The sequence below is a fragment of the Papilio xuthus genome, unplaced genomic scaffold (genome assembly GCF_000836235.2).
Source record: "Papilio xuthus unplaced genomic scaffold, Pxut_1.1 DF826945.1, whole genome shotgun sequence".
In the NCBI taxonomy this organism is placed as follows: Eukaryota; Metazoa; Arthropoda; class Insecta; order Lepidoptera; family Papilionidae; genus Papilio; species Papilio xuthus.
Window position 1 is genome coordinate 44,025 of NW_013531704.1, and position 27,485 is coordinate 71,509.

The window sequence follows — 27,485 nt, forward strand, 5'->3', positions numbered from 1 at the left end:
GCAAGTACAGGTGCAATACACGCGCAAGTACAGGTGCAATACAGGCGCAAGTACAGGTGCAATACAGGCGCAAGTACAGGTGCAACAAAGGCGCAAGTACAGGTGCAATACAGGCGCAAAATAGACACAATCGCACAATACTCGCCCACTTGAGCAATTTGCGCGCGTCGTGTCCCATTTCCCAACAACGAGTGGGTTATGTGTACGCACGCGCTGACTCTGAAATGGGGTTATACACACGTGACAGCAAATCATTTATACATTATTCAAGTTAACGTTTCACATTGTATTTTACCACGTGGTTTTATTTGTCAAATCTTTATATTCACTCGCTCATATCAAAACCCTATCCATATAAAAAGAAATAACTTAGATTATTATATTGTGATTTATTAATCGCTAATGCAGGAACTGTACAAATGATATATATTACATGCACTTACTTAATGGTACAACCAAACAAAAAAAATATAAAATAAAAATCCCGATAAAGGATTTTACATTAGCGAACTGGTTCGAAGTAGTGTCAGATGCGCGGGTGGTGCTGCTGCTGCTGCTGCTGCAAGCTCACCATAGCGTGCTCGTGCCCGGGATGCGCGAGGTGCGCGGCGGGCGCGTGTGCGTGCGCGTGCGCCGGCGCGTAAGTCCGGTCGCGCATCAGCGCCACTATGTCGCGCAGCAGGTCGACCGCCTGTGTGACGGCCTCCGCCTGCTTCTCCGCGGCGAGGGCGCTCCTCATGGCCGCCTCGGCCAGCAGCTCCTCGGTGCCGAGGCGCGGGTCGCCGCCCCCCGCACCCGCCGCACCTCCAGACCCCTCCGAGTACATGTCGTCCTCGAGCACCGGCTTGCGTTCCTCGTCAGAGTTGCTGCCGCCGCGTCCGCTTGCTTCATCAAATAATACAGAACGTATTACCATACATATCATACAAAGATAAAAATTATATCCATTACAATATCATTAGAAAAGAACGCTCGTGCGAACTTGAAAAAATAATTGTTATGTGTATGTAAGATCCGTTTAGCTGCGGTGAAGATATGTGAGAGCCGGTGTGGGTGAACTTTGTGGCTACACAGATATTAACTGGAAGTTTACGAAAATTTTATCTGCTTTGGCCATCATGGTAGCCAGTTAACTCGAGAATGCTTGTAGTCAAATTTTGTGCAACAAAATATACCATACTATTAATTTTACCATTCTAAATTTAGGGTTGGAAATCAGTCTCTACAAATATTTCCATTAGTACATTGAATTGTTTCAGAAATTTGGTGAGTTTAACCTAAAGGTTGTTTAAAGCTATCTACAGTGGTTTACAGAATAAATATGGGCTTCACGTAAAACAGTAAAATCTTAAAGGGGGCTAAAAAATAAGTTCATATAAGTAAATTAACTGTGAGACTTACTGATATATGTCAATGTTCAAACAACAAAGCATACTATAATTAGGTTTCATACACCTATAATCATCACTCTGTTCCCAGTGGAAAAGTGATTACAGCTGACACTCCGCACATACTCATTAAAAGTTTGCAAATGTGTAGTTTTAATTACCGCACTGACGCAGGAACCTAAAATGGGTTTTGGCTAGTAGAAGTCTGTGGTACCTAAATTTAGCCTTATTATTGTGCTTAATTTAAAATGAATAAGTTTGTTCCTAAAATATTATTATAGGTTTTGAAATAGTGTCTTTAATGTGTAAAACATATATTTATCTGAATTTATAACCTGAGTATATACCCCCATGGCAGATAATGAAACACAGAATGACTCCACTTGATGCTTGTTTTTTGTGTGGTCGTGGTCACCAGGTGAGCCAGCCCATTTACTTGATGTTGCTGATTATTTTGTATCTGTCAAATACTACCCACTTACACTCTGGTGGCCGTGTGCCCAGTATGCTCTGCAGGCGCTCCTCTGCATTTGAGAGGTCTCCCAGAGCTCCACCCGCTGCACACTTCTTTCGGGCCTTGTACTTAATGTCCGCCCAATACTGCAATATAAAAAATGTTCATTCAGATACAACTTATATTTTCAGCTTTATACATGATTAGCAAAACATTGGCATACAGAAGTTTAGCTTTGGTCACTGATGTTCTTGTTGTGGGCACAACTTGTCAAGAAGACAGATAAATATAAGTAAACAGTACATAAACCATTTTCCCTTATCTTTCCTTCCTTTATGGTGAAGACAAGTGTTAAACAAGTTCAGTACCACTGATTAACTGGTGAATCAATGTGGAGCAGTGATAAAGATTTGATTATTAAGGATAGTAAGTATATGTGAAATTTCTCCTTAAAATAATAATGCTTACCCTGCACCATTTATCTGGGGATTTTCGTGCACCCCCCGTGTCCGCCGCTGCTGCGTTAAGCCGCTCGGCTAACAGACGCCACAGCTTGCTCGAACTAAAGCGAGAGTAAATAGATTGCTTGCCGGCTGCAAAATCGCGGTGCTCTTCCATAAACGATAAGAGCAAATCCAGTTGCTCCGAGCTCACTCTACACCTGGTCAATACACCGCTCATAACTGCTGTTCATAGCGTTAGGTGGCAGTGGTGAGCAATAGCCTGTAAATCTTCACTTCTCACTCTATACCTGATCTGCACCAGCACAGCCACTACTCACTGACGCCGTCATTTACTTAAACACACGGCTACGTTCCATTATTGTATAAAAGTTTTATTGCTTATTTAAATCTACATATTTTTGTTTACAACTGTTATCAATATCATCCTTTTAAAAGGAGGAGTAAGAAGAGTAACAAAATTTTTTAGAAAGTTTGACACAGTTTTGTTACCAGTGAAAAAAAATTAATTTTGTAAAAAAGCCAAAGAGTATATAAAAAGCCGTGTAGGTTTGAAAGAACAAAATGCATATGAGAAGAGCAAAGAGTAGAGAGAAGAGCGACATTTTTAACATTTACGAAATGGCAATGTTTCAACGTTTTTACATTATTAAGATACATAATTTCAAAAAAGAGATACTACTAGATACTATTTTTATAAAAATAAAACTTTTTAAGCATTAATATTTTTATTTAAATCTATCCAGTACAAATATTTGTTGAACAATAACTATTTTACCTTTTTTTTCATTGAAATGCCATTTTTGGAATCGTATTCACAGTTGACACAAAATTTGAAAGTGAATTTGTAAAAAAATCAAATCACTTCACACAACACGGTATAATTGCCGCAGCACTGGCCACACTGTTTTGACAATAAAGATCAGAGTATACAAAACACAGATATAGTGTGTATTATTTATATCTTAAATAGACACACTATATCTGTGTGATAATATTACAGATTAATTTGACAATTCACTAGAGATGGGTTCATTGAAATCGGTTATTAAAATTTTCGATGGTTGATTTCATAGAACTTACAATCAAAAATTTCGTGAATATTGTTTTTGATTTACAATACAAATTAAATTGTTTCTTTTTATGCCAACTTTATTTTTCAAAACTATGTAGAAAAATAAAATATTAAACCAAAAATTGAGATGCTGAGAAACAAAACGAACTGTCTTTAATGTTTTTTTAGTTAATTGTGCGAGATATAGCTAAATATCTGTAAGAAATACAAAAATAAATTAAAAACCTTAGTTATAAAATTTATTTCTTTGAATGTTATTATGACAAAACCGATTCTCGATAGTTCATAGTTGTTTGTAATGCGTGTACGGTCGACACTATGACAACCGTCCAAAAAGTACAACATTAATCCTTAAAGTACAACATTAATAATTCGATACTTTATAGGTGTCAGTTGTCAAACTAATATATCTTAAACAGACAGACTATAGCTACGATAGCTACTAAACCTAAACTATAGTGTATCTATTTAAGATATAAAATATAAATGTATAGGTTAGTTTTACAATTCATTTGAAAATTTACTAGATATGGGTTGAATGAAATCGATGAAGAATTTTTTAGATTCTCGATTGTTGTTCTCATAGAACTTATAAAATATATCAATAAAAATAAACTACTAATATAAATTTATTATTGAATTACTTAACTCTATATTAATTATTAAGTCACTAATTAAATTAAAATTAATCTACCAAAATAATACGATAAACTATAAACTAAAACTAAACCAAACTAAATAATATAAAAAATCGATCCCAAATCGCTGCGGTCGCACGGTAGGGTTCCCAAGAGGCTGGCGGCATTTCCCCGTTGGATGGCCAGGCTCAATCTTTGCCCGAAATGCGCGCCAGCCCTTGGATCCCCTGAGGCGTCGATGAGGCGTGCGGAAATCTCCTTAAACAGGCGACGGGCTTCCGCACCCCAAGGCCCCAAGGTCTCCACGGCAAAAGGCGCAAATATATACGGATCTGCCAACGCCGCATATTTACGCCTTTTATTGATTTCGGCTGTCGCCGCAGCTGCGCCGGCTTTACGAGCGGTCGCTCTCACGTGGGATGGAGCAACAGTGTCCACGCATGTGGCATCCCACACAAGTGACCGCCCGTTTTTCCACGGAATGAGCGTCATACCGTCGGGCCTCTTGCCATCATCTCGGACGATGCCATTGGGTTCAAGCACTGCCGGCACGCCGGAAGAGGCAATGGCTCGACGGATGACGTCATTTAAGGCGGCATGGCGCGGAATGCGTCCTGCACTGCGACGACATGCTAAACCGTGATGACCAAGAGGATCGACGTCTACCCCACACCGACAGCGATGGGGTTCGTTCGTCCGGGCCCCTAGACGTAAGCTCACCGCCAAACTAAAAGTAGTCCTCTCCAAAAGCGTACCTACGCTAAACGATGGAATAGCATTTAACCAGTATCCTGACTCTGGCTCACAGCTGGCCAAGAGACGAGACCGCTCCGCTTCGCTTTCTGAAGACTCTACCAGATGATTTCGTATTTTCAAACAGAGAGGCTCGTCCCACTGCCGCTGCGAAGCCAGGTTCAGGGGTAGGTCTGGACCAGTTGCACTAAGCCAGGTATCCCTGGCCTCGGCCAAACAGGCAACCTCTACGTCGCAGAGCGACGGGCCTAGTATGCTACCAACGAGGTTAACCGAGCTATGAACCGAGGACAAGAAGGTCTACACCAAATTATATAACGTCGACACTATGACAACCGTCGATTAAGTAGAAGAGAGAGAGAAAAAGAGGTTTTTATAACTACATATAGATTTGAATTGTCAAAGATTGGTTGTCATGGTGATTTTTTTTGTTTTGTCAGAAGAAGAATTAAAATATGCTTTTAACATAAACAAATTGTTTATTAAATTATTCAAACTTTCGTGAGACATTATACTAAACTGATATAAAAACGGCTAAACACTCACGTATATTCGTCCGGTGGCGGCACCGACTAGTTTCCTGAGCCCATCGGAGGCCCTTCATCAGGATGAATGGTACTGGTATTATTTCGAGGTGGCGGCCCGTCGCTCACTCAAGAGTTTTTCTGTTATTTTCGTACCAAATTTGCACTTTTGTACGTTAGAAACTGTGACCGTTGACATATACACTTCACTACTGACACAAACTAACCTTTAACCCTAACCATAACCGTCCAAAATTGAGTAGTTATAGTCACAGTTAAATATGAGGTAAATTTGACGATCGTTAAAATGGTGCAATGAATTTTTGCGCAACCGTAGGTTTAACCGATGTCAAGGCGCTGGTTATAATTAGTTGATGCAACTCACCCTTAGTTATTGGTTGTTATGGTAACGTGAATAAAACAAAGCAGTTAACTTGCCTTCGCTTTGCATTACCAGTCCTTTTTATGTGCTGTTTGTCTGTTGCCGATTATTAAAAATAAATACGTTGAATTATTATCAGTATATGTTTTTAATTTACGATAATTTGAGTATAAAAAGTAAATAAATGATGATCTCGAACTGGCACAGAACGACGTGTCAATTATTCTATTTCCGTTTATCTGTTCCTACGCAACATATCACTTTAATTAGAAATTAACTTGGAATGAAGAAATTGATTGAAATTGCAACCGCAACATAAGCTTAATGTGAAAATCGTATGTTGGTAGGATACCTAATTATAAGAAAGGGGTACGTATAACTCGCAATTCCGTTTTATTAATACATTTTGAAGTAGCGAATGAAAATATATTATTTATTTTTTTTTTCAGTTTTTACTTCCAGTAAATGTAATAATAAAGAATTATCATTGTTCATCACCATCATTGCTGACGTTTGTTTTATTTACAACAGTCTACCTCACTGATGTTACCTAGACGCGACTAGGAATGTCCAGAACAGCATTATATGTCAAACCTAAAAGTTCCCTTTGCACTTACATACGAAGTAGGGACTTGGAATGAAGGTTAGTATACCTTTGTATGTTTAAGCAAAGTGATCCTATACAACAACATAACTCACACCCGTAAACGTAGTGGGAAGTAGAGGTGGATGCATGGGAAGGGAAAATATTCTCTTTCTGTGCATCCTTTCCTCTGTCGATTATAGCCTGTGCATTTGCGGATGTCTATGGCCAACGGTTGCTTCGCTGTTTCAGCGATTTCGGGTTCGGGTAGCCGCTCGCTCGTTTGCCAACTTCTAATTTATATAAAAAAAAAGCGTTACTTAACTATGGGTTTCGACTGAAGCGAAACTTTTGTAAAAATACTGTTGCCTCTGTTTATTTACAAAACAAGGGATGGCGATTTTTTTAATGTAACATAAAGTTTTGTTTATTATTAAAGGACTATTGATGCACATACCCGCTTCAACTTGCTTGCCGTTTTCGACTCTAGTCACAACTTCCTCTTTTAACCAAAAACTCTTTTACTCTCGCTTTTTCAAATCCTGTAAATTTATAAAGTCACAACTAGTATATACAAATATTTAGAAAAACTGCATTTCCACCGCATTCTTACATCCATACTTGTCCTTATGTGTCGATGATAATTTACATTTACATGTATTTTTTTCAGAAATGTTAACTTCTCATTGTCATTTACCTCTCTCTCAATACAAAAGAACAGCATGCTCTTGTCACTGAAGAGAGAAAGTGTTTAGAGTTGAGCGGGTAGAGCGTGCCGAGACTAGCGCGGGCGGCGGGCGGCCATGAACCGGTACGTGGTGCTGCAGCAGCTCGGCGACGGCACCTATGGCTCTGTGGTGCTGGCGCAGCGTCGCGACACCGGGGAGAAGGTCGCCATAAAACGTATGAAACGGAAATACTACTCGTGGGATGAAGCTATGAACCTACGCGAAGTAAAGTCGTTAAAGAAACTTAATCACGCCAATATTGTAAAATTACGCGAAGTGATACGTGAGAACGATACGCTTTATTTTGTATTCGAATACATGCGAGGTAACTTGTATCAGCTGATGCGAGACGCCGAGCGGCCGCTCCCGGAGCCGGTGCTGCGCAACATCCTATACCAGGTGTTGCAGGGGCTGGCCCACATGCACCGACACGGCTTCTTCCACCGCGACCTCAAGCCCGAGAATCTGCTGTGCGCAGGGCCCGACCTCGTCAAGATCGCCGACCTGGGACTAGCGCGCGAGGTGCGTTCACGGCCGCCCTACACGGACTACGTGTCAACGCGCTGGTACCGCGCGCCCGAGGTGCTGCTGCGCGATACGCACTACGGTCCGCCCATCGACCTGTGGGCGCTGGGCTGCATCGCCGCTGAGCTCTACACGGGTCGGCCGTTGTTTCCCGGAAATTCGGAGATCGATCAGCTGTACAAGATCTGTAGCGTGCTGGGGTGCCCCGAGCGCGGGGAGTGGCCGGAGGGGTTCGCACTAGCGGAGGCGCTGCGGTTCCGTTTCCCCACGAGCGCAGGCGTGCCGCTGGCGCGCGCGGTGCCCGGCGCCTCGGCCGCCGCGCTAGCGCTGCTCGCCGCACTTCTCCGCTACCCACCCAGAGACCGCCCCACCGCGCCGCAAGCTCTACGGTAACATTACATCCACCCGACGGCTGCTACTTGTACCGATGCGAGCAATTCCTTACCCTGAAGTGATAGCATGTCAGGGTAGTATACAGCACGAGGTCAAACACCTCTAATTCGATTAAATCATCCTATTGTCAGCCAATTATCTAAATTGGCTATCAAAAGGCGATAGCGAATTTATAAAATGGTCATTGCAAGAATTGGATCATGTAACCGCAGGTTTCTCACACAACCAAAATATCTTTGTTAAATATATCGTTATTCCTGTATTTTTTGACAAAACAAAGATATTACATTATATGATTTTGTTCTCAGAAACCTACGGTAACTGAATCACTTTAAAATTAATAATCGTAATTGTAGAAATAAACAATGATGCCACAAAGGTAGGATAAAATGTATAATTTTATTTCTTCACTTCATCATCATATTATACCAAAAAATATATAAATATTGGATTACTAAACAAATTTTTAAAAATAGTCTTTGTTACTGTTACTTCCAGGTTCCCTTACTTCGCCGTTGGAGTCGCTTTAGGTGTTCCGGCGCCGACCTCGCGCGCTAGAAGGTACATCTTATGTTTCATCATCTATCATATCTTTATGTCAACATCACCATCTGGCGATCGCTCCTGCCAAATACAATTCGCAGGAAAATCCAAATCAATTCAAAGGAAAATGCGGGAAAGTGAAAAGTGTGCCGCCGCATTGAGATTATTGACCACTTTTTAGAAGTGCAATGCGAACGGACGCGGGGCACACGGCTGTCGGCGCCGACGCGGCGACGGGAGCGCCCTCCGCGCGCGCCGACCGCTTCGCCGACATTCTCGGGTACGTTTACGTTCATCGACAGCTTCATGAGTCACGAACGGAAAGAGTTCAACACCGACATGCTTGTAGGGGCGAGGTGATACACGACGTGCGCCGCGCGGTGGCGGTGGAGGGCGGCGCGCGCGATGTGCGAGGGCGCGGCGTGGCGGCGCCGAACCCCGCGGCCGCCATACCGCCCGCGCCCGCCGCCGCGGCCTACCTCGGCGCCGCGCGCTACGTGGCGGGGACACGCATCGACACATCTCTGTTCCGTCCCATATACTTTAGGTCGCATCGGGGTGAGTACTGCCACTGGCTTCTTTCCTACTATAAGCTAGTTAACCTGTATTTATATGTACATACTTACACGATTATTCTGTAGTTATCAAAAGAATATGTAGAGATACTTTGATGACCAAATGTATGAAATTTAAAAAAGTACAAATTGAAAGAGTATCATAAAAAACCTGATTATTGCTCGATTGTAATATATATATGTTGTACTTGTACTTCACCCCGCTACGGCCTAGCCACATCCTTGCTAATTATTACTTACTAACAGTATAAATGCGACAGTAACTCTGTCTGTCCTTCTTTCACGCAAAAACTACTGAACTGAATTAAATGACATTTTATAGAAATGTAGTCTAGAGCCTGGGAAAGGACATAGGCTACTTTTTAACGCGAAAAAGGGGTTGTAAGGTGTTGAAAAGGTGGGTGGATATTGGTATGGGAATATCGTAATTTTTTTAGGTAAAAGCTTGAAACTTATTTTTTAGGCTGTTAATCTATCTTCTATATATTATATTATATATATATATATATAGAAGATAGATTAACTAATATATATATACATATACTCGTATATAAAAGAAAGTCGTGTTAGTTACACTATTTATAACTCAAGAACGGCTTTACCGATATGGCTGATAGCTTAGAGCCAGGAGACTGACATAGGATACTATTTATTCATTTTTAAATTATTTTTTTGGAATTTGTGCCTTGAAGGGGGGCTGCTTTTTATTTAAATTATCTATATATTCAAGGATGCAAAATAACAATATGAATTATGTGATGAAAATTTGTATTAGAATATGTGAGGTTTATGTGAATATTTCTTGAGTTTAATATGTTTTGTTATGTATTATACTATAAGTGGTAGTAAAATAAGTAGCCGAAACAATAAAACTGCTACACAAAGAGAGAAATTCACGCGGACAAAATCGCGGGCACAGCTGGTCATTAGAAACTGTCTGTTAGGGCCTGTCTTGTCTCATGACTTGTGATACTGATAGCTAACTTGACTTCAGAGGCGACGGTAGTGGGCAGCGGCGAGCGCAGCGGCCGCGTCGATTGGGCCGCCAAGTACCTGCGCTGAGCCCTTATGTATCTGCGCTCAGCTCGCCGTCGCTACTTCGCAGATGCCTCTACAACCATCACACGTTCTATAGCCTTTTAAATTTGTTTCCACGTTAATTAATTTCCTAGAATAGCCGTCGAAGCTAAGGACAAGCCTGCCTGATTGTAAAGTTTTCGAGAGGGAGGAAATTAAACGAGTGGCAAAGGGCCTTTCGACCGGTTGTGGGCTGGCAATGGCTGCCTCTAACGGCCGACGGTCTCTGCGTCTCGGATGTAATGTCGGTCGGTCGGTCCTTTGCCCTTCCTTACCATTGCCCATAGAAGAACAAAGAGGAAGAGGATTAAATTTAGGAGAGAATTAATAGCAGTCCAACACTTTGCCTTTACAAAAAACTGGCAAGTCTGGCTATTTTTTAATTGTTTTTATTCATATCTAATGTGCGTTTTGATCACAGAACATTTTATTTATAAATATACATATTTAATGTTTATGCTTAATTTGAAATAAAATTTTCGTTATTCCTTATGTTTATTAGAAATAATAATGATGTATTAGTTAAATAGTGTGAAGAGGTTTGAGTAGCAGGAAGCAAGCAAGCAGTACTGCACTCCGCTGCTTCTCCCAACTTTTAAATGTAAATAAAACACCTTTTTAACGACATGTTTCCTTTTATACCTTCATCTGATCATATTTAAATATATATAAATGACAGCAATACACAAACATTATTTGTTGAAATGAACACAATTCTTATAAGAATTTATATAAATTTATAATTATGTTGCATCTGAAGAGATTTGCTGTGTTTCAGAAGTGAAAGCAAAGGGAGTAAGGTAAGGGATATTATGAAACATGTGCGGGGCCAGTCGGGGGCAGACGGTCCACTAGCACCACACCATCAGTGCACTAAGACATTCTTGTGTTGCACTTATTTACATATGTAAATTCATTTACTATAATAATGAAGGCACACACAAATTCTTATTTAATATTCTTGCCAGAACTTTATTTGTTACAGAGTCAGATGAGTGTTTTCTATGTTGGCTCCATACATGATGACACATCCAAACCTCCTGTCGGTAGAAACACTTCCAGTGTTCACATTATTCCAAATTTAGAGTTGCATTAGTGTTAGTTATACACACACACACACACACACTTCTGCTAGGTGCTACATTGTCTCGGTTTAACCAAGATTTTAAACACATAATTACTTAAATTAAAATATATTGTTTTACCCTTGATTTCCGAGATGGAAATCTCTGTATTAAACATATATAAAAAGAGATTTTGTTCTCAGAAAAATACAGTTAGAAATAAACTTTTGACATGAAATAAGATTTTGAACTTATGAACTAAAAGGCAAACAGGTAACTTTGTTTCCTACTATTGTATATTATTATATTATTTACATATTTGCTTTGATATAAAATCTGTAAGTATTTAACAATGGGAATAGTTGGGTCTCAGTGGTACTTGAGGTAAGGCTTGGTATCCCGGGCTGGCGAAAGAGGCGCGGCGGGCGCGGGCGGCGCCTGGGGCGCGTGCTGTGGGTGTGCCGGCCACGCTTCCGCCGGCCAGCTGTAGACACGAGCCGCATTGCCCTCCATCACACCCCAGCCGAGTAACTGAGAACGAGAGCCTCTGTCTCTCTTTGGAGAAGCAGTTGAAATATTCACTGACACGCCTTTGATAATATGGTCTTGCCCGCATAGAGACTGGGCTACTTCTGGGTCCAAAAATGTAACAAAGCTAAAAGCGCGAAAGGGACGGGGCACAAACACATCTGTCACTTGACCAAAGGCACCAAAATACTCGCGTAAATCTTCCGCTGTAAGGCTCTCGGTACATCTGCCGACAAATACCTTGCGATGTGCGGCAGCACCGCCATCTTTGCTGTTGGGTATACGTACATCACACCAGCGACCATCAATCATATGCCGCCGACCCAGAGCGCGCACTTGTGCTTCATAGTCAGCAAATTTTATAAATCCAAAACCTTTGGATAGACCTGTTTTAGCGTCTCGTTTCACCTGTACCATGAGTAACTCACCAAATGAAGAAAAATATTCACGAACTGCATCCTCACCGGTCTTCCACGGCAAGCCCAGCACTATTAGATCAGAGCAGCGAGGACGCGATGGTTGGGCGACTGCTCGTGGGAATGCGCAGAAATAGCGATGCGCCGCCCAGCCCCCAGGCGGAGGCGACACTCTCTCCTCGACGAGACGCAAGCCCCGGAGCCGACCACCAACGCGGTATTTAAGGCCACTCGCGCCCGCGAATTGAGCTGTGACCGTGCTCAAAAGTAAAGAGCCGTCTTCTTCTGTTGGCAACTCTATGGGCTCGTCTTCTTCGCCCTCGCTAACCAACGCGTACTCTATTGACATGTCGCTTACCAACCGAATATCCCTATCCTACACATCATGTTGACATTATCACTAGTATCAAGAATTGCCGCAGTGTCTTTTCTATACAATTGGAGACTTCGATAATCTCGTTTAGACAATATCATATGTGGTGTTGCGCGTGACGTATTTGTGACATTTGTAAAACGTCAAAAACTCAAAAACCAAAGAGTATATAAATGTCAAAAACTGACAACTTGTCTATTTTTTTTTTAATTTTATGACCTGGTAACATACAGCTTTAGGTCATATCTTATTTTATTTACCCTAGAGTATATAAAATGTTCACTACACTTGACTAATAACTTGTCTATTGTAAAGAGGAGCTCAATGAGTAAATAAAATATGGAGAAAGATGGAGATAGTAGGCAGCATTCCTCCGCGAGGAATTAAAAAAAGTAGTAGGCTATGTTTTTTTCCAGGCTACGTCCAAATTTCAGCGAAATCATGCCTCATACAAACATACTTACAAATATTCACATGAAAATATTCTAGTAAGATTAGCTATTTTCATTCATCCATCCATTACCCCAGATCTATAATAACCCATTGAAGTGTAGGTATTATATACACTTTTATATACTCTTTGGTGTAGGGGTCCAACTATAAACGCTATGAAAAATTTGAAGCCTGTTTTTTTATAGCAGGGGGGCAAAAGAGCAGCGGGAACACCGAGATGTTCAACGACGCCCATGGACATCTGTAATATCAGAAGAACCGCAGATGCGTTGCCGGCCTTTTGAGATGGTGATACGCTCGCTTCTTGAAGGACATTTTGTAAAGGTGACATTTTCATAGCTTACGTTGCAAATTTTCTGAGTGTTTGTAATATTTATAATAATTGTGTTTGAAACATAAAAAGGGTTTCAAAATTATTCATTCATTACGGGATTATCTAGTTAATATCTCTTCCCGCTCTTTTATGGAGGAGATGGGAAGAGGTAACGGATTTGGCAGAAAAGGGACCATATAATAAGAGGAAATATTGTCATTATGTGTTTCAGATTCCCATGGCAGCGGTTTTTCCCTATTTTAAAAATTCACGAAGTCGCTACCTATTATATTAAGTACATACAAAGTTTAAGTAATCATTTTCAGGCAAACACAGTAAAAAAGTTCCGTATTTGTCGCCGTAGATGATTACATTCATCCTCCGACCTCCACTCCGATGTAATTGTATCGAAGATGGTAACTTAGAACAGTAATATCAACTAATTTGTGTGAAATCGATTTAAAATAAAAAAAAGAGCAAAGGCGTTAGATGTTGGGCGGCGACGTATGCTCAGTATGCTGCTGCCGGACCAAAGGTACGAGCCGGCGGCAGCGGTGGCGGCTCTGCTCTGCTACACGCGCACCGCGTCCGCCTGGACTTCTGCGTATACCGCTCGCGCTGGCACGCACATCACACCAGGTCATTTTATTTTTCTGCGGACCACGCCATTTGTAGGTCAATCATTTCATTATATATTAACAATATTCAAAACCAAGTTCATATACATTTTTTTATCTTAACGTATGTAAGCTACTTATTTTTATGCAGTTTATTTATTAGAATTTAACGAATTGAAAATGGAAAGCATATTTTTCCGCAAGTTTTGAGCATGAATTATAAATCTAACATGATGGCGACTTTTACGACGTTTACGCAGGTGCGCGGCAGGGCCTGCGCTAGCTGCGGGGGCTGCGGGGTCTCGCGGTCGCCGGAAGTGGCAAGTCTTTCCTTCCGGTAAGTCAACACACCTTTCTATGACACGAACATGACTATGCTACATTTTGTTAAGATAAGGAGTCTCCACAAACGTAGCAAAAGAAGAGGGGAATAATAAATTAATCCCCTCAGAGACATTATACACTCAAAATGCTGGATGTACAACAATAAGCACAAAAATGAAACACAGACATTAAAATTAAACTTTTAACATTTTTGTTATAACCATAGAAGAATTTCGGAAGAAGTTAGGATTTTTTTCGCTTACTGCTAAGCTTAAAAACCAATAAAACTTCAGATCCTTCTTGACAATACACCCCTCCGAAATAATGAAATAACTGCGGCGATTTCGCTAGGAATTGCCGCGACTGTGCTCTTCAAATAACTTGTTAATTAACCGTTTATTCAATGTAAACGTTTTGAAAAAATCATAAAAAAAGATAGTTTTTATATAAACACGAAGTTAGTTATGTATTGAAACACTCTACCATTACATTAAATTATTCAAACTTTCGCAAGACGTTATCTTAAACGAATATATACGCGGGTAAAACACTGACATATGTTCGTACGGTGTCACTAGCACCGACTAGTTAGTAGTCCATCCGTAGCCCTTCATCAGGGTAGGTGGGAGTGGTAATATTTCAGGGACGCGGCGGCGCGCTCATTTTTGCAAAACATAGATTATTTACATATATGTATTTATTATTATATCACAGATATCATTAAACTGTTATTACAATTTTCTTTGTTTTGAAACGACAAGTTTTAGGCGTACGTAGACTTAAAAAAATAGATTATATTAAAATTGCCCGTGAACGACAAATTACTAGCTCGAAACCGTCGCGTCTCTCGTTGTACCGCAACTTTATATGAGCTATGCGAGAAGAAGTTCTGCCAGATATTACAGTTTTTCTGTAGTTAAGCGTTTCAATCAATTGGAATCCGTTATAATTATTTCGGTTAATCTTTTATTCCCGGGTCAAAGACCAAAGCGCACTCGCGATAGATTAGACATCAACGCGCTCATGGACAATATCACCTGCAGCGCAAGAATTTACACGCTGCGATCTTTTTCATTGTGTAAGAAGATAATTTGAGGTTTGTAGTTTGTAGGTAATACTCTACTTATATTTCTCTCAGTTAGTACTCAAATATATTTTAAACAGAACAACTATCAGCTATCGTAAGTTTTATCTTATATAATTAATAGAACAAAAAAAACTTGAATTTAAGTGGTACTGTTAGTTTTTATATCTATTAGTTATTTGGCAATCTATCGCGTATCAATTGTAAAATTACCTTTGCCTTAACTTTGCTTCTGGTTGCGAGTGTGCCGGCGGCGGAAAAGCAGAGCGCTCATACCGCGGTCGCACCGAGGCCGCACCGCGAACTATGTTAACGGGCTTAGAGTGGTTCTGGCCTCCGGAGAGTTACTTTTATAGCTTTTGTTCACAACTGACATAAAGCCGACTATTGCATTGTACAGCCGCCAACCAGTCCCCGCCCAGTTTCCGACCAGACACCGCGTAGCGGGCGCGATATCGCCGCGGTTTTCGACGTCGACGTCACTAAAAAGCTGCGCTTGATCGAAAAAGTGCTGCGTCTCTACATTGAATCATTCATAATTTTGATAGAAGCCGATCCAGTACTATTGAAGTTTGTATAATACCAGACAGCCGGTAACGGTGCGAGGCATTAAGCGGGGGTCGCGGGACGGCGCGGGGAGGAACGGGCATAGCTTTCGGCGAGCTTACAAACAAACAAACCTGTTTCCCCCCGCACCGCGCACACCAACCTGCCGCGCCCCCCTCGCCCTGCAACATTATCCGCCTAAGCGCATCAAATGAACGTTTAGCCTCGCCTCTGAAAAGTTTCCTGTTTAAACTTACGGGAATTGCTACTGCAGTATCATCTAGTCATTCGTGGCATGGTCCCAGTAACGTGCACCAACTATGGCCTAATGTCTTTTTCTATTTTTCAGCTCGTAGTACTTTTAAGGCTTTTTCAACCTGACCCGAGCTCCAGGTGACTCGGCGATGGTGGTATTCAGAGCCCCTGACGTCACGACTGGGGCGGCGGGTAGGGAGGAGTTCGGAAGCGGTACGCGGGGAGCGGAGAGCGGGCGGGTAGGGCACAGTACGCGAGAGACCGCGCGCGCGAGTGGTCGCTGCTATCGGCTTGGAGCGGCGCGGCCGCGGTGTGTGATGCGAGCGGGCCGGCCGCCATGGCCACGCTCGGCCTGTCCAAGGTGTTCATTCTCGACAAGTATTTTACTGAGCTACAAAAGTTCTGGGAGACGGAGAAGAAGTTGCAAGGTGAGCGGCGCGCCGTCGGCTCGCGCTGCGGCCTTTGTGGCTGATGTCACGTACTTATGTTTTTATCGGCGCGCGCCGAAACCTTTACATTTTTGACGTGTGAACTCGAATGGGCCACAATGAGCGCCGGCACTCGCGGTGGAAGCAGGTAGATACACAGTGCGCAGCGCACAGCTGTACTCTGTGCTCTAAAAAGACGAAACGTTACAAACTTAAAACTCCGCTATTTGTTTGTCGCTTGGAGTATAGTAAGTATGTAGTTGTAGAGGGAGGACCATATTAAACAGATTGAGCATTCCGAGGCCACTAGAGAGGCTCAGGCCCGGGGCGCCTCCCTCCCCCGTCGCTCCCCGCCACTCGCCGCCCGCCGCCCGCGCTGCACTATCTATTAGATCGTGACGCACCGACCGCGACTTGTTTGACTACTTCTCAAAATTAAAAACATTAAGTTACATTTTACTTATTCTTATAGTTTGGTTAAACGTATTTCTTGCTTTTAGACACATATTTTTGTAAAAGTAGAAATAGACGTATCTTTTTATCGCATTAACATGACCTGTTCCAAAACGCTTATGTAATTCTCTGTCTAGGAGAAAAGCTCTTAAATATAGCATGGCAGGTTTGCCAGCAAGTAAAGACGCGCTCTCCTCGTAACGCGAGCTGCATCTTGCAAGCGGTCACTCCAGGATTATAGTTTTATAATCTGTGGATTTAAATTGCCCTTTGACAGTGACAGTTGATGGCATGTTGTCGTGGATACACATTGAGGTAGGTATACACAAACCGCTGCGCACATTTACGCGCTCATTACGGTTCTCTTAGTGGGTTTGGCATCACAATTTCCAGATCAAGTAAAAGCATCTGTAACAACTGCATGTTGCTGTCTCACTTACACTCCATTGTGTGTCATCATTACTTATATATGAATATGTTATATCTATTATATACCCGCACTGTATCGTATACATACTAATGTGCGACTTCTTAATTTGTCGTTGGTCTTAGAAAATAGCGGGAAAAGGTTTTACTTCTAATTGCATATTATTTAAATGTGGTTCTTTAAACCGTATTTGAAGAAGGCAAGATTGTCAATTCGACTGTATGTATGTACATAACTGACGGCGTGCAGTCCACAACCTACTCTGCCAACAGTGACAACTGTCGCTACAACGCAATCGGTAAAACAACTTGTCCACGTCACTGCTGAACGTCTTTATGAACCGATTTTCATCATTTTTTTATTTGAATCTAGCGCTTTTTTGTACAATGACTGACTGCTGATGTTGTTACTCGTGAATGTTGTATATTGCGTGGTTTGGCACAGTATCGTAGTACTATCCCCTTTTTAATTAGGAGATATTGTGATGAAGACTTTACGTGATATACAATGGGACTGTTCATGGCGCCGGCGGCGAGGCGGAGACGCAGGTAAATTCCGGCAGTCGTGAATTCAAACCGTAATAGTTTATTCGTATAAAGACGAATTTATTTAATTTTTAAAACGTCTAAGAATAAAACTATTTTTATGTCAAGTGAATATTACAAATATGTATCTGAGATGTTCCTGCCAGTATTTTTTTCTTACCAAGGAAGTATGCGTTCTCACTACTTCTTGATCCCTCCTCATAAGACATGCCGCCGCCGCGGAGTCGTGCCACTGTATTCACATGTCGTACAACATTTGCCAACATTGTTATAAACTCCTTTAAAAATATATAAATGCAATTTTTTTAGAAATACATTACAAATGTACATGTGGGTGTTTAAATGTAACTAACATTGATTTTAACTATACATATATATATATATATATATATATATATATATATATATATATAACAATAGCTCAATTTGTCTTCAAATTAAAATATCGATGGCTTTACAACTTATTCTTACCATATAAAGTTTTTTTGATCTCATAATATTTTTAAGTTAGCATGTTTACTTTTTTAATTTATCTATATATTATATAATAATTTGAAGTTATCTATGGTATAGGCCACTTGGTCAATTATTTTAACTAATGTAATGGATGTAACAAATTTTCACTGTTGTCTATGTTTTCAATGCTATATAGCAGTATTTATTGCCTTTAAGTGCTTTAAGTGCTGCTAACACCTCGCCTCGCCTTACACTGTTCAATTTTGGTGAATAAGAAAAAAAAAACATGCTAAGAATATAAATATTCACTAATAATATTGTGTGAAGTTTTCTCCAGCTTTACAAAGCCCGCTCATGGACGGAGCTCTAACGCTTTTGTATTGTAATTACATACATGTCGTCTTTATTGCATGAAACGTTGTGCGGCGTACAGCGTGCGTCGTGCGGCAGCTTTTTGCGGCCACTTGTACTACTCGTATTCTTAATTTATTTAATTGCGAGTCCCGCGGCTCGGCCGTCCCTTTTTTTCCTGCGCTCTGTTTGCGATCGTTCAGACTTATTGATATCAAGATCTATATCTGGCAGCCATTACAATATTTGACATTTTAGGTTATTTTTTGAAAATTATGAAATAAAGTGATTGTAAAATTAAAGTAGCTGATGTTAAGTATATAGTTATTTTAGACAACATGTTTCACGAGAAATATTTTGGGATGTTCGAGTTTCGTGAGCGTAGAGTGCAGTTTTTTAAGGTTAACGGTTTGTGTTGGAACGTGAACCAGGTATACTGCGGCTGCGACTCAACAGAACAATTGTAGAACTGAGCGAGAAACATGGGCCGGCCTGGCCTTTTTCCTTTGTATCATTTACTTAAAAAGAAAGGATAAGGAGGGGAAGTGTATTTGACAGCGGAGAGGAAGGGGAAATATTCTCAATCTGTGCGTCCCCGTTGATTAAAGGTAGGTAACAAACACAAAGGCAATCTGCAATTGCGGTTGTCTATGAGCAGCGTTGATATTTTGGCGAGTTTAGGTGGCAGCGTGCTCGTTTGCCGTCTTATAATATAAAAAGTCAACCGCCACCAGGGTATCGAGTCGTACCTAATGTTAACCGGTTAACAATGACTCGTTTCTCGAAACGGTGCGTCATTTTTTTGTGATGTTATCAAACATTTCAGTCGTTTAACTTTTTATTTTTGTAGTGATAATCATAAAGTATTCCCGTAAAAAAAGATTCAAGCGATTTCTTACTTGAGATGTCATTTATATGTAAACGGAAGAAAACCCAAAACGTGCTTAACGTATGTTGTCGCCTTAACCTTGTATATATGAAATAAGGGCGGTCCTCGCGGGGCGTGACATGACAATGTTCAGCCACAGTACAGGACAGTACAAGACAGTACAGGGCAGTACGGGACAGGACAGGGCAGTACGGGACAGTACAGGACAGTACAGGGCAGTACGGGACAGTACAGGGCAGTACGGGACAGGACACTTTGTTCAACAATATATTTGTTAATACATTACATTAGCAAATCATGCTGAATTCTTATAAAATTGATCTTAAGCAATATGGAATGATCTCATTTACAGTGTTTTGAAATATTTTTTAGGGTTCGTAACTTATTTCAAAGAAAAATATTATATAAAAACCTTAAAAATCTGGTTAGGTTTGGAACATTTTTAAAGAAAAAAAAAACGAGAGTAAAATTAAAAGTAAAAGATAAGTTAAACGGTGAAATTTGATAATATTAATTTATTTATTAAATTTGCCGCTCCCTAAATACTGCAGTCCTAGCCTACTCAACCTTTTTTTAAATCAGCCACACGTCCACACGGCAACAGGGCAACATGGCCATCTTGTTCTACTACCTTGGCTTTTTGAAACAAAAACCTTTGCATAAAACATAACATTGTACCTGTCAGTATCTTTGAAAAAAAATATAACGGCTAAGTCATGTTTGAAATGATATTGTCTAGTATTGAATATGTATTGCGGTGGCTCGTATACTACGAGAGGAAGCAATGTTTTCATTTATTTATTTATTTACAAATATAATATAGATAGGTACTAACGCTTTTTATCACAGATTACAATAGCCACAGTACCTGTACTTTTTCTCAGAAGCTTAGTAATAAAGCTGCAGAATTAGATTGCGCGTTCGTTTAATTGTACAATAAGAATAAGTTTATGAGGTATTTAATATGAAATTATTTAGAAATGTTTGCGCGGGATGGCGATGGGTTGGTCCGCGCTCGCAGCGCACGTTCTATAGTGGGCAAGGGACTTAGCTAGCAGCGGCATGGCGCAGCCGGTCATCTGATGGAGACGAGTGTTTTATAAGGCACTAACTGGCATTTGATGAGTTTCTTGCGGCCGGTGCAATGACGCGTTTTTGCTGCCGCCCATCACGCAGCACGTGTCGCGCATGCCTCAAGTCGCTCGTGACAAGTTTACATTAAGGCGTAACGCGCATGTGCATGTCTTATTTCTCAGTTAATCTAAGATTTACCACCTAGTTATGGTAAAAATCAAAAACTTATGTTATTTTTTTAATTTATTATAGTAAATGACTAGCGTTGTGTTGATTTCTAGTTCTTATTATAAAAATACACCTATCATATCATGTATATACCTAAACAAAATAGTGTCAAAGAAACTTATCAAAAATATATAATATAATAGAAAATTAAAGGACACAGATCATTGTTATGAAATACCGAGTCGATCGGTTCCTGAGTGGAGCGCGAGAGGCGCTCGCTCGGCGCGCTGACTCGGCGACATTCCACCGCGCCCACCCCGCGCCCGCCCCGCACCCGTCCTCGCCTTTTGAAAATGAAATGCACATGATAGCTGGGTACCTGTAAGCGTATTATATTATGTGTACAATTTTTGTTAACCCTTATTGTGGCAACATTTATTTTTTGAAGAAAAACAAAAAAACAAAGTTAAAAATTATTTTATAGTGATCGTATATTTTTATAAAGTTGTATGTATAGTGATACTATACAAAATGAACATAAGGTTTAATCTAACTAATGTTTGCGTGTATGAATGGACGCTTGTTATAAGTTATTTTCTAAAAGGTTCAACGGATCTCGGTAAAATTTGGTATTGACGTCCAACATAGTCTGGAAGACCACGTAGGCTTTCTAAGTTTTTTGATTGCTAAACGGCCGAAGTCGCGGGCGGCAGCTAGTACATACTAATTTTGAGGACGACGACATTATCACAACCGATGACGTCACCCGATGTCCTCACTTGATAACTTTGTTTCTTGAAAAAACTCACTAACCTCTTCCATGAATGCAATTACTACCTCTGGTCTTCACATGATGTACGCGTCTATGTGTTTTTTATGAGAGACCTTCGGACCATCTGACATAGGATTTACATATCCGCTGTGTCTCTCTCAGAGTCATTGTTGTTTACTTATCTTAGCATTGTACCACGAATATAAATGCCGACAAGTATTACTTCGTGGGAGTTGTCTCAACTGGACAGTTGTGGGGTTTGGTACATATATAGCGGATAGCGGATGCAGATTGCATGACAAGTGCTTAATCCCTTAGCCACCGAAGCTCTCTCGGATCGTATTGTAGTGCCGGCTCAGTCCAAGAGAATATAAGAGAGCGTCACGACAATTGTTATTACTATTACAGATTTCGATGATAATATATGTCCCCAATACTTAACTAACGACATCTTGCACTTTAAAGAATCTATTATAGAATGTTTTCGACGTCCTTTTGTTCGCGGATAAAGTACACACAAAAAATATTTGAAGAGCCTATCGGGCGAGTAGCAAGAAGAGAGGGGGGGAGTCCTGTGTCCTTCGGTTCCACACCAATAAAAAGGTATTTGACGCGATCGCTCGTCCTAAATTTTAGCCCAAGTTATTTTGTCTGTAAGGCACGGGGCGCAAGGTGCAGGTCCGCGCCGCTCTCTGCAATGCGCTCTCCGCCGCCCCGCTCGCTGCACCGGGACCGGTCTGTCGCCTCGCCCGCGCCCCACGCCCCACCACACCATTCTCTTCCTTAATGTAATCAGATGTTCATGCTGCGTACCTCGAGCCCCCTTCATCGATAGATTCACTAAACAACGGCAACCCGAGCCGATTAACACATTTACATTTCTCAAACTTCACGACGAATATTGTCGAATGTTACATACGACGTCTATTGCGTCTGCAAGTGTCGGGAAAAGCAAAAAAACTTAGGAAACATATGCCTAATGTCATCATAATGTAATTTTATTTTCGCCGGTGATGCCCGCGGCGGCAGTCGCGCCGTGCCGTCGAGAGCTCGGAATGGCTCCGCGTCGCGTGCGCAACAACGTTACTCATTTCGATATGCAATAATGAAATTTCACGCTCACATCGCTCATCTCAGTCGCGCGGGCGCGAGCGAGGGCGCGGCGGCGACGAGTGCACCGCGCGCTATTGACAGGCGGTGCGCGGGCGCCGCCGTACACTGTCGACTTTCGAAAAATCTTACAACGCGCGTTGCAGGTCTATGACTTCGTCGACCGGTGAGCGAGTCGCGGTGGTCTCCGAACCTCCGATCGAATGTGTGTTGCGAGCCGGCCTGAGGTTTAACTTTGATTATTTTGTGCGCAGACGCATCATCATCGAATGAGGCCGTGCACCTGCAGCGCCGGCTGCTGAGCCTCAGCTCGGAGCTGGTGACGCTCCGTAACCACCTGCACGTGGGTGGCGCCGGGGCGGCGGGCCCAAGCGTCGGAGCTACAGGATCAGCGAGCGGCAGTGCGCAGCCGGCGGTGCCTCCGCGCGCGCCGCTCCTGCCACCGCCCTCTGCGCCAGCGCCGCCGCCACCCGCGCCACCCGCCGCCGCGCCGCACGCGCCGGTTGCACCCCATCCCTCCCTGCAGCCGCCGCCGGTGCCGCCCCGTGAGACTTTCATTCATAATCATATCAATAACCTAATATTGCTAGATTAATGTAATCATAAGTCCATTGCACGACGATTGTGACGTGTCATATTTAAGGCGAAGCAAAAATTGTCGGACATCATGACTGACGGATGAAAAGCTTTGTAGCGACTTCACATCTATGGTTTAAGCGGTAAGAATATTCCGCGAACTTTCAATGGACGCAGTTATTTTTTTTGTAAAAATAAATCGTAAGAACCAAATAATTGAGTTAACGTATAAATTCCTTTGTTTTGTTCTTATTATTAATTCGCATGACAAAATAAAATAAAATTATGGCACAACTGTTGCTTTGTCTAACTTTAACCTACTGAATGTTTTTTTTTTACGTCAAACTTTTAGTTTACAAATTATTTCACAAACTGCGGCCATGCCCATGCCCATGCCTGGAGAATAAAGTCAAAGCAAAATTACAAAAGTTTTTATTAAATTAACACGTGTTATATTTTTAAAATTATATGCGTATATATTTCAAAATATGTATATTTTATATAAAAAAAGAAAGTCGTGTTAGTTACACTATTTATAACTCAAGAACGGCTTTACCGATATGCCTGAATATTGGTGAGGAGGTAGTTTAGAGCCAGGAGTCGGACAGAGGATACTATTTATTCATTTTTTTTCGAATTTATACCTTGAAGAGCTGCTTTTTATTTAACTCACTAATATTATAAATGCGAATGTTTAGATGGATGTGATATGGAAGGATGGATGGATGGATGGGTGTTTGAAAATATCTCTAGAACGGCTGAACGGATCTCGATTAAATTTGGCATGCGTATAGAACATCGTCTGAAAGAACACATAGGCTACACTAATTAAGTTTTTTTATAAATCCATGCCGACGGAGTCGCGGGCCATAGCTAGTATTTAATAAAATTAAGTGATGGTCTAACGTATGTAGCTTAAGATTCAAAATTGTAACTTACTGTAAATGAATAAAAGACTTATTTATTAAAGTAAGATTAATCAAGTAATAAAATCTCCACTCTAAACAATATTTTGAAAATGAAACTTCAGATTTTTACAATTTTTTTAAACGTGAAATATTTCACTGTAGATTTATTAAAAATTGCACAAATACTTTGGGCTGTAAATGATATGAGCCGTAAAGGTCTCCCACCTACAGCACAAATCTTTTGTACCGACCATTAAGAATCAACCTGTATAGTCTTTCAACCAGTCGAGATCGGGTCAGTGGAGATAAGCTTTAAGCTATATTTTGCGACACGAGTCTGCACGAACTACCGACTTGAAGCGGTTCGCTCACACGGCAGTCACCAAGCTATGATGTCTTATAGCGGAGACGAGATGGCGCGGCGGTGCGGGGGCGGGGGCGGGCGCAGGGCACGGCGCGGGGCAGGGCGCGGCGGCAGACGACCTGATCCACCTGCGCGGGCCGCTCACCGAGGACGCAGTGGTTCGCGCGCTGCAGGCTCGCTTCTATCAGAACAAGTTCTACGTGAGTGCATTGTTACCTAACGCCGCTGTCGCTCGACACCGGCCACCGTTGATCATTATCGCGTCGTTTTACACGGCATAGGAAGAAGTTGGATGTCGATGAGCTATCCATCGCAGCGTCGGATTACAAAGTCAGAAAATGAAAGGATTGTAACATGATGATGTTCCAGACGTCCGTAGGCCCGATCCTGGTCGCCATGAACGCGTACACGGATGCCGCTAACGCGCTGACGCCGGCGGCGGCGCGCGCGCAGCGCCCGGAGCTGGCGCGGCTGGTGCACGACGCGGTGCGCCACCAGGCCGACACCGGTTGCCCGCAGGCCATCATACTTTCCGGTAATGCCTTTCTAAAATGTCGCTACTTGAGTTTCTCGGTGTTAGGATGGAAAGTGAATACTGTGCGATGCGCAGGCGTGTCGGGGTCGGGCAAGACGTACGCGTCCATGGTGCTACTGCGGCGGTTGTTCGACGTGGCGGGTGGCGGGCCGGAGACGGACGCCTTTAAACACCTCGCGGCCGCCTTCACCGTGCTGCGCTCGCTGGGTGCCGCCGGCACGCTCGCCAACTCCCACTCCAGCCGCATCGTAAGTTCCCCGCTCCCCGCCGTGCCGTGCCGTGTGGTCGCAGGGGCATAAGTTCATAAGCTTTGTCTGGACGCAGGGTCACTTCATCGAGGTGCAGGTGACGGACGGCGCCCTCTACCGCACCAAGATCCACTGCTACTTCCTGGACCAGACGCGTGTCGTGCGGCCGCCGCCCGGCGAGCGCAACTACCATATCTTCTACCAAATGCTGGCTGGCCTGACGCCCGACGAGCGCCTGCAGCTGCACCTTGACGGCTACTCCGCGCAGGACCTGCGGTACGTCCCCGCCCGCCTCCCCGCCGCCTTCACAATGCCGCCCCGCCGTCGCCTACAACCTGTCGCCTTCATACGTGTTACAGATATCTGACATCCTCTCAACATCGAAGGCCCGAGCCGGAGGACGCTGCGCGCTTCCACGCATGGAAAACGTGCCTCGGCATCCTCGGCATTCCGTTCCTGGACGTGGTGCGAGTGCTGGCGGCGGTGTTGCTGCTCGGCAACGTGCAGTTCGGAGAAGGCGCAGAGGGCGCGGCCGAGCCCGCCGGCGAAGCGGAGCTAGCGGCCGCCGCCTCGCTGCTGGGAGTCGCAGCGCCGGCGCTGTTACGCGGGCTGGCGTCCCGCACGGCGCCGCGACACGCGCGCCCCCAGGTGCGAGGCGCGGCGGGCCCCGCGCACGCCGCCTGCGCGCGCGACGCGCTCGCCAAGGCGTTGTACTGCCGGACGGTGGCCACCATCGTGCGGCGCGCCAACTCACTCAAGCGACTGGGCTCCACGCTCGGCACGCTCTCCTCGGACTCGAACGATTCGGTGCGAGATCAGGACGCGGCTTCGCGGCGCGCCTCCACGGCGGGTGGACGGTCGCGCGCGGGCGCGCAAGGCATGGCGGCCCTCAACGACGCGGTGCGTCACGCGACCGACGGCTTCGTAGGCATCCTGGACATGTTTGGGTTCGAGGATGCGGCGCCCAGCAGGCTCGAGCATCTATGCGCCAACCTTTGCGCGGAAACGATGCAGCACTTCTACAACACGCACGTGTTCAAGTCGTCTGCGGAGTCGTGCCGCGAGGAGGGCGTGGCGGGCGCGCTCGAGGTGGAGTACGTGGACAACGTGCCCTGTATCGACCTGGTGTCCTCGCTGCGCGCCGGCCTGCTCGCCGCGCTGGACGCCGAATGCGCCGCGCGCGGTTCGCCCGAGCACTACGTCGCCAGGATCAGGACCGCACACAGGTCGGTCACCGCGGCCGGCGTCTTTGTCATTCTTTGAAGACATAAAGGCGTCGGTAAAAGCACTATGCGGATCGGACGAGAGGTAAGGAGATGTGTGTGCGCAGGGGACACCCGCGGCTGGGCGAGGCGCGGCCGCCGCACGCGCGCCGCTTCGCCGTGCGCCACTACGCCGGCGAGGTGGTGTACGACGCGGCCGAGTTTCTGGATGCCAACCGCGACTGCGTCCCCGACGCCTTGCTCGCCGCCTTCGACTCGCGCTGCTGCGAGTTCGGCTTCGCCACGCACCTCTTCGGCACGGAGCTGAAGGTGAGTCCGCCGCCCGAAGATACTCTGCCGGCGACACTATCGATATAATCTAGCGGTCTCGTGGGCTTCCCGAAACCACCGTATTCTACTATATTTTTGATCAAAATTTAACATACTGAGAAACCTACGGCCTCGGTTGCATGCGGTGACTCAATAAATAATAAAAGAAGGGCAAATGTGATGTCCCCGTTACGTTCGAAACTATAATAATAGACGTAGACAAAAGTCGTGCGTGACGCGACGCCTACATGGAGTATATGATGCGCGCAGGCGCTGGCTGCGAGCGGCGGCGCGACGGGCGCTCTGTTCCGCGCCTCGCCCACCGCGCTGGCGGCCGCCGCCCCCACCGCTCCCTCCGCGCCCGCCGTGCCCGCCGTGCCCGCCTCCACGCTCACGCAGGACTTCCACACGCGGCTGGACAACCTGTTGCGCACGCTGGTGCACGCGCGACCGCACTTCGTGCGCTGCCTTCGCGCCAACGCCGCCGAGACCCCCATGCTGTTCGAGCGCGCCGTCGTCGCGAACCAGGTTACAATTTTATATATGCTAAACACATAAAAATTACATAAATACTTAC

General features: G+C 43.7%; 5 protein-coding genes across 6 annotated transcripts in view; 3 read left to right on the forward strand and 2 right to left on the reverse strand.

Annotated features, from left to right (window-relative positions):
* Nucleotides 1-314, forward strand: part of TrpRS-m (Tryptophanyl-tRNA synthetase, mitochondrial) — a 4,747-nt gene extending 4,433 nt beyond the window's left edge. For both annotated transcript variants that reach the window (XM_013316877.1, XM_013316876.1), the window contains exon 8: nt 11-314. The gene's annotated coding sequence lies outside the window, so the exon portion shown is untranslated. The remainder of the gene's footprint in view (nt 1-10) is intronic.
* Nucleotides 315-374: 60 nt separating this feature from the next.
* LOC106121284 (uncharacterized) lies at nt 375-2,810 on the reverse strand. The gene is made up of 3 exons (XM_013316879.1): nt 2,311-2,810; nt 1,871-1,988; nt 375-885 (listed from the first exon to the last, which is right to left on the reverse strand). Exons 1-3 carry the CDS (start codon nt 2,521-2,523, stop codon nt 527-529), a joined length of 690 nt encoding a protein of 229 aa, XP_013172333.1. The 5' UTR covers nt 2,524-2,810; the 3' UTR covers nt 375-526.
* Nucleotides 2,811-5,373: 2,563 nt separating this feature from the next.
* Nucleotides 5,374-10,172, forward strand: LOC106120942 (serine/threonine-protein kinase MAK). The gene is made up of 7 exons (XM_013316413.1): nt 5,374-6,044; nt 6,125-6,318; nt 6,929-7,900; nt 8,403-8,465; nt 8,629-8,727; nt 8,797-9,005; nt 10,017-10,172. The coding sequence occupies exons 3-7, from the start codon at nt 7,062-7,064 to the stop codon at nt 10,082-10,084; spliced, it is 1,278 nt and encodes a 425-aa protein (XP_013171867.1). The 5' UTR covers nt 5,374-6,044; nt 6,125-6,318; nt 6,929-7,061; the 3' UTR covers nt 10,085-10,172.
* Nucleotides 10,173-10,719: 547 nt separating this feature from the next.
* Nucleotides 10,720-12,616, reverse strand: LOC106121398 (TAR DNA-binding protein 43). The gene has a single exon (XM_082930808.1). It carries the CDS (start codon nt 12,454-12,456, stop codon nt 11,533-11,535), a length of 924 nt encoding a protein of 307 aa, XP_082786934.1. The 5' UTR covers nt 12,457-12,616; the 3' UTR covers nt 10,720-11,532.
* Nucleotides 12,617-16,325: 3,709 nt separating this feature from the next.
* dachs (unconventional myosin-IXb-like dachs) overlaps nt 16,326-27,485 on the forward strand; it is a 13,243-nt gene continuing 2,083 nt past the window's right edge. Inside the window, exons 1-9 of the mRNA XM_013316414.1 lie at nt 16,326-16,500; nt 23,000-23,280; nt 24,638-24,793; nt 24,963-25,128; nt 25,204-25,376; nt 25,453-25,652; nt 25,736-26,602; nt 26,707-26,908; nt 27,179-27,436. Of these exons, the coding sequence (XP_013171868.1) occupies nt 16,410-16,500; nt 23,000-23,280; nt 24,638-24,793; nt 24,963-25,128; nt 25,204-25,376; nt 25,453-25,652; nt 25,736-26,602; nt 26,707-26,908; nt 27,179-27,436 (2,394 nt within the window). The 5' untranslated portion in view covers nt 16,326-16,409. The remainder of the gene's footprint in view (nt 16,501-22,999; nt 23,281-24,637; nt 24,794-24,962; nt 25,129-25,203; nt 25,377-25,452; nt 25,653-25,735; nt 26,603-26,706; nt 26,909-27,178; nt 27,437-27,485) is intronic.